General features: G+C 37.7%; 1 protein-coding gene across 1 annotated transcript; it reads right to left on the reverse strand.

Annotated features, from left to right (window-relative positions):
- Positions 1-3,439: 3,439 nt before the first annotated feature.
- On the reverse strand, positions 3,440-5,506 carry LOC107758272 (oligosaccharyltransferase complex subunit ostc-like). The gene is made up of 3 exons (XM_016575978.1): positions 5,428-5,506; positions 5,016-5,213; positions 3,440-3,847 (listed from the first exon to the last, which is right to left on the reverse strand). Exons 1-3 carry the CDS (start codon positions 5,475-5,477, stop codon positions 3,829-3,831), a joined length of 267 nt encoding a protein of 88 aa, XP_016431464.1. The 5' UTR covers positions 5,478-5,506; the 3' UTR covers positions 3,440-3,828.
- Between the last annotated feature and the right edge of the window lie 1,974 nt (positions 5,507-7,480).

Below are 7,480 nucleotides of genomic sequence, written 5' to 3' on the forward strand. Positions count from 1 at the left end.
GCTTAATAATTTGCCGTTATAGAGATCTGACGTACTTTATACTTTAAATATTCCCATTTCTCTCTATAAATTTTAAAATTTGAATCTCCATTTATATTATTAATTGTAGCTATAATTTCATGACAAAAGGGTTCACTATGTAGAAGGTTTGAATTGAATTTCCAATAACCTTTTCTCCTTTGATATGCATTTGTAGGTCTAAGAATAAGCTTAACCATACAATGGTCAGTTAATGGTGCAGCAGAAACTATAGAGTCTGACTCCAGACCAGATCTAAATTCAGAGACTAACCAGAAATCTAACCTGGATTTGACTGAACCATCAGGTTTAAACCACGTGAAAACTTGAATACCAGGGTTTTTAGTGCGCCATATATCTATCAATTTAAACACACTACAAAAGTCTAGCAATATGGGATTGTAATGGTGTCTCAGGTATTTTGAAGGAGATCTATCACGCCATTCGTCTATCACCATATTAAAATCCCCTCCAAAAATAAAATCTTCAGTAGGATACCTTTGGCATAGATCCTTAACAACTGTTGTAATCTCAGTAATTAAAATTTTGTTTTGGTTATGATTATTATATCCATATATATTTCCCAAAATCAAAACATTTTCATTTATTTCAAAAACACAAATTATCCAGTGACCACAAGTATCCCTAACAGTGGTTAAAATCTTCCCAGGAAAATTATTTAAAAGTACGGCAACACCTGCGGACCTATTAGTCAATCAGGTAAAGCTTCAAGCGTGAAATGGGTGTAGGCTAACATTACATGACTTTACAAATATTTGACATTCAATAAATATCATTGTGTATATCTATTTCAATGTGCAGCAGCTTTTTCCACATAGTCTAATGCTTTTTCTCATAATTAAATGTTGTCTAATCCAACATAAATTTCTTAATTAGGGTAATGAAAAACATTTGACTTCTATTCAGAAGCCAACAGCAAGAAGGCGACTCGTAAAATGGGAGGAGAAACTGCACCACCACCACTGACAGATGAAGAGGAGATTCCCTATATTAAAATCCAACAGGGAAAATAATAATTGTTGCTTTTGTATTTGTAGAACATAAAGATGACTAAATAAACTGTGAATAATTTGTTTATTTATCAGCTGTGTTACGGCATATATCTCGCACTACCCTTCCATCTGGCATCCTTCCATTCCATACAGTAATCAGCTTCATTTTCGGAAGGTGTGATGGTGAGAATATGTGTGTAATCAATGCATCCAACCACACTGGAAATTCTAAAGGAAATTCTAATTATTATGTTACTTAGAGGTCGCAACAAGATGTTATCAAATGAACGCCATTTAAAAATGGTACCGTTCAAATAAATATGCATGTGGATATGGCAAAATACATTAATTAAATTAAATTAAATCCTCTCCTGATGTAATGCAGCCTCCTCATCTACAGGATCCCTTACATAAAGACATGCCATTTTTTTTGTCACATTAACCATGTCTGCATGATGAAAATGGTCCGGTGAGAAAAATAATCTTGTTTCCATTTTCATTAAGATTATTTTTCTTACCCCGCTGGCAATTAATTTGACTTGTTTACCCCAAGAAGCAAGACTAAATATCGTATAGGCCTGGGTGATAAAACGGTATCGATATTTATCGACGGTACACCTTCTTTGATAACGATATAAAAAATGTTCAATATAGGCACGTGCTATGAGTGACGCAGACAGCACACGCAAACACAAAATGAGTGCTGTCCCTGCCTGTGATGAGGAGATTGTGAGTAAAGAATGAATATTAGTAGAATTTAAAATAAACATTTGCATTTGATGCAAAAAATAGTACAATCCAATATTAGATGTGCGTCAGGGAGCGTCATCAGTGGAGCACGGTGATGATGATGTGACGTTGTAGTTTAATGTTTTGTTAGTCTAGCCCACGAGACACGCAGTTGCTGCGTTATTCATTCAAAATATTAGAGAAATATAGTAGCTCAATGCCTAGAAGATCTTGATTAGGTTAAAACCGAAACCAAGCCATTCACACAGAACGCATATTCAGTGCATTTTCTAGATGGACAAATACGACTGCTGCACTCACCTCTCACACAAGAGATGTATGGTGCATTCCAAATGGGATATATCGCCCTCCTAAGGGCAATTCGGAGTGAAAACAATCAAGGTCCCCATATTGAAAGGTCATTCCAAACCGAAGTGCTCAAAACTGGCCACTTCAAAGGGCCCTTCGGAATGAAGGATTTCGAAGGGTACAACTGATGGACACTTCGGGCTCCCATGATCCTTTGCTCAGATTCTTTGCATGATGACGGCGCCTCCGTGTGGAAGGGCACTTCAAGAAACAGTTGTTTGGTCCCCTACACCCTTCAACCCTTCAAAGCTCTCACTCCGGAGGAACCCTTTGAATTTGGGATTAGGGCATAGGGATGAGCCCTTCCGAACGGAACGCAGGGGTAGACAGCCATGCAAAGTTAAAATAGTTTAAACTTTTAGAAAACACGTCGCAAATTTTATAAGCAATGCATAAATGTATTAAGCAATGCATAAATACGTGATGCTGTTTTGTTCATAATTGTTCATGCAATTTACAAAATTATATTTGATTTATATGAGTTAATTTAGACGTAATGCACATTTTTTATAGACAGTTACTTCCTTGCGTTGACAATTTAATGTGCTGCATTATTTTGCTCATTGCGCCCTCCTGTGGCCTCGGAAGACAAGCCAAAAGTTTAATGTCTGGGATTAGGCCCAAGCCTTGTTTGTGAAACCGGGGGATAGTGTTGTAAAAATGCAAGTACTTACATAGCTTTATTTTAATTTTAAAATGTACTTCTAAATGTCTGTTCAGTAGTTCCTATAACATAACAGAATTAAATTTTTGGTGCTTCTAATTAAGTGATAAAAAGCAGTTGCAAATGTTGTACAATGTCACCACTACTCATCTTTGCACCAATAAAACGTGCAACACTTTGTTTTTCTACCAAATTATATGTAATAGGCCCTATCTAATTATTATATTAATATTTAACTTACATTGGAAAGGTTTCCATGATCTCTCGCGAGATCTCAGCAAAAATGTCACAATGTATTCCAAAACATGATGCTTGACGATGGAATACACTAAGCCTTGAATAGCGCTCTGGAGCTGGGACAGTCTTGCGTACTTACTTCTTGTCGTGCGCACGCGCTCTCAAGTGGCCAAGACCGCAAGTGTGGGTATTTGGACAAGGCAAATATATAACCCTCATATTATTATGGCAAGATACAATTTTTTTCAATACCTTGTAAAATGCATTTCACTGCAAACATAACATTCAAGACTTTAAATCTACAGTATTCTATCAATTTAAAAGAGGATTTTATTGTAAATAAGCAATTCATTTTTGTTATAAAATAATAAAGTATTGTTTAAAATCATCGAAAAATTCAAATGTTGCAAAGTTTTGTGTTAAGTATTTGTTTATTATAGAAAAAACTGCACATCAAGCAGCCACATTTATGAACAGGCCGTCTACAAAATAACAGTTATAAGGAGATATGCAAACTGGATTATATCGATATAATATTGACCATCCTGTGGACTTTTTACAAGGAAATGTTTATCAACAATGTTGAGAAGTAAATTTAGCACATTTTTATGAACCAGTAAGGTAAGAGTCCTACTAGACAAAATTGTATGTATGCAAAAAAAAAAAAAAAGTGAGGGAAATTCTGCCAGTGGAAATAATTTATCAGACTTTGAATGAGACTGTAGTCCTTGGCAATGAAACATGGTTTTCTGTATGTTCTTTTTCATCTCTGCCTGTAGCATTTGCAATATTGCAGCTTTAACCCATAAGATAACCACTGCAAGACAAACACATTCAGATCATCATTAGAAATAGAGAGTTCAAAGACAAGACAAGAGAGACTGTGGTCTAAAACTATAATATGATGACATATGTATACAGCTTTAAAGAAACAGTGCTAAAACATTGCTGCTATCTCTCTGGAATACACTGAGAATAATAATAATAATAATAATAATAATAATGAGTAGTGTGTCCAAACCTCGGTCTGGTAGTGTAATACAATATAAACATATAAATAATGTTAAAAAAGCTAATGTAAAGTCAAAGACAACAGAATACCCAAGACGTGTCACTCGTATAGTTTTGAATGGGGAAAAACGCAACACTCAATATGGCCGCTCTATCGAACGAAGCCCCACCTTCTGAGCAAAAGAGCCAATCACTAATCAGTAAAGTCATCGCGTCACTGCAGCTGCCATTAGAAGTCACGGTTGCTATAGAAACAGTCAGCATTCTGAGACGTGCGCATGCGCACTGGCTGGTCTAGCCTAAGGCCCTGTCCACACGAATGCGGTTATTTTTAAAACCGCAGCTTTTTCTACACGGTTTGGCCGTTCGTCCACACGCAAACGCAGCACCAGGTCACTGAAACCGAACATTTTTGAAAACGCCTGCCTGGGAAAAGATTTTCAAAAACTCCGGTTGCAGTGTTATCGTGTAGCGAAAACTGAGTTTTTGGCTTGTGACGTCGAAGCCTGTGCTGTTATCTCCGCCTAATGGAAACTTTTTCAGGCTTCTGATTGGCCAACATGGCTTTACGATTGAGATTATATTGCCACCTGTTGGTTTGGCATGCTCTTGACAGTGCTTCATAGCATGCGTTTGCGTTTTCATGTGGATGGAGATTTTTTTCAAAACGGATGAAAGAAAAACTCTGTTTATAAAAATACCCGTGTACGTGTGGACATGGCCTAAGAAATAAGCTTTTTATAATGCTATTTGAGCAAAATAAACAACATTTATGATACAGTTGTTGTCCGATTTTATTGCTGATTTCAAATATGAAATTTAATCGTAAGATTAGTGAAAAGTTTTGGAGAATTTGATGTTTCCCCATTCAAAGAGATAGGAGCTGCACGTGCATGCCCGAGAGGCGTTTCAAAGATGGCTGCCGAGTGACATGACTTGCCTTAAAGGGACTTTGGTAAAGTTTAGTGACTTACGGTAGTTTCATTCTCATGAAGACTCTGGCCATAAAAAAGCTCAGCAGCACACTGACAAAGCCAATGAAGAGCAGAAGGAAACGGTTGAGCTTGGGAATGCTGGGCGCATTAGAGCGATCCAGAATTATGAAGCCAAGGCCTCCCATGGTGAAGAGAAAGCTGGAGGCCAACCCCTCCATAATGTACTGCCCATTCACTCTTTAAAAGAGAATACAATCATTCAGCACTACACTTTCACGTTACAGTTTGGAGACGCTAATTCAATAACTGGGATTTTATAAGATTTATCACTGTTTCAATCTTGTTTCGATTATTGTTTATTTTACAAGTGAAACAGCAAGATGCCTCAAGTACATCTAAAGCGCCACCAGCTGGCCGATTTTATGATGACCATCCGTATCAAAACATTTACCTGTACGCCAGAAAAGCCACTGGCCTCTGATGCCCGTGTTCATCTGTCATTGATCCGACACTTGGAGGTTCAACGATCACATCAGTTGGGTCGTTCTTGAACGAATCGTTCGTTTTGAACGAATCTTTAATGTGATTCGGGAAGAACGAGTCGTCTCGGGGAGTGATTCGTTCAGTCGCGCATGCGCAACATCCTATAGGTTCTGTACTGGAATTAGTCAAGTAGTTCACCTGGTTCGAGTCTTCGGGTTTTTCCGAGTCGTTCGTTCATAGCAGTTTTGTATTGTTTGTAGTGTGATCAACGTTTGCGTAAGTTGTAGACATATTAGGGAAGTAACACGTAACATTTTAATTATATTTTGTTAAAATGAACGAAATGACTCGAAAAAAGATTCGTTCATTTTGCTGAACGAGACTCAAAGGTCCGAGTCGGTAAAATGATCCGAACTTCCCATCACTACTATACTCCTGTGGCTGCCAGGCTAATGCATACGTCACATTAGCCGTAAAGCGACGTGTACAGGAAAGGGGCTGGAGACTGGGTTCTTCTTCTGCTGCTGCTTCTTCTTCTTCTTTGGTGATTATTGGCGGTTGGCAAACCAACTTGTAGGTGCATTACCGCCACCGACTGGACTAGGGTGTGGAACAGAATACGTGCTTATGGGATTGACATAATGCGAGAAGGGAAAAAAAAGAAGGGAAGCTGGAGAGGGTTTTGATCAAAGATATGTATAGATTCCCCATTCGACGGCGCCAGGCACGTAGATTCGGCCGCCATCTTGGAACGGTCAACTTGACGCCATTGAGCCGTTCTGTGCAGGATTGTGGCATCTTTCGAATATTCAATGATTACTATGGTGAATGACGTCAAGTTGACCATTACAATATGGCTGACGGCTTACGTATAGCGGCCCATAGAAACAGTCGCTAATGAGGCATCTACGTATATACATCTATGGTTCTGATAAGGGCCTTTTCTTTCAACTTGTTTTTGGATATTTTATAGCTGTCTGCCCTTTAAATCCTTGTCCCACATTTCCTGCCACTTTTTAATCATGTGTTCTTTAATTCTTCCTTTTATTTCTACTTTACTCAGTGGAATTTGTACCTCAACGTTCATATGTTTCATTGCTTGTTTGGCCAGTTTATCGACTATTTCATTTCCTAGTACTCCTACATGTGCAGGTACCCATAAGAAGTGAAATTAAATACTCCTATGTATCTCTGTTTCTTAAATAACTCCTCTCTTTCTTTGGTATATACTGCACAATGTAGAAGTACATGCTCAATAGTCTCTGCTTCACTGCATGTAGTGCATAATCCTGACTGATGTTTCCCTATTGTGAATAATGACTGATTTAAACCAGAATGTCCTATTCGAAGTCGAGTAATAATTATGTCTTCTTTTCTATTGTTAAAGCATATTCTCCCTTTGTCAACTTGTTTTTGGATATTGTATAGGTGTCTGCCCTTTAAATCCTTGTCCCACATTTCCTGCCACTTTTTATTCATGTGTTCTTTAATTCTTCCTTTTATTTCTACTTTACTCAGTGGAATTTGTACCTCAACGTTCATATGTTTTATTGCTTGTTTGGCCAGTTTATCAACCATTTCATTTCCTAGTACTCCTACATGTGCAGGTACCCATAAGAACCTCAGGACTATACCAATTTCCTGAATCCTAAGCAGATTTATAAGTACTTCATAGATTAAATCCTTTCTTGATGTTGATTGTTCACTTATTAAACTATTTAAAGCTGACAAGGAATCTGTACAAATGACTACCCTAGTAGGCTTAACTTCCTCCACCCATTGAATAGCTAATAAAATTGCTATTAGCTCTGTTGTAAAGACTGATACATAATTAGTTATCCTTTTCTGAATGTTGACTTGTAATCTTTGCATATATACAGCTGCAGCTGAATTTCCTGATGTGTGATCTTTAGAACCATCTGTGAAGATATGGAGCATTGAAGAGTAACTGATAAGGGCTGCGTTCCAGTTCGTTTTTTTATGCCCTTCACTCGCAAACTTCCCTCCGTCTCGTTTACTTG

This window comes from Sinocyclocheilus rhinocerous, unplaced genomic scaffold (genome assembly GCF_001515625.1).
Source record: "Sinocyclocheilus rhinocerous isolate Xijiao unplaced genomic scaffold, SAMN03320098_v1.1 scaffold1015, whole genome shotgun sequence".
Classification (NCBI taxonomy): domain Eukaryota; kingdom Metazoa; phylum Chordata; class Actinopteri; order Cypriniformes; family Cyprinidae; genus Sinocyclocheilus; species Sinocyclocheilus rhinocerous.

Excerpts from the sequence above, each read along its gene's own strand:
- LOC107758272 (XM_016575978.1), bottom strand. The coding sequence starts at position 5,477 with ATGACAGATGAACACGGGCATCAGAGGCCAGTGGCTTTTCTGGCGTAC. Across the intron at positions 5,214-5,427 it reads GTGGCTTTTCTGGCGTACAG|AGTGAATGGGCAGTACATTA; the intron begins GTAAATGTTTTG and ends TCTCTTTTAAAG.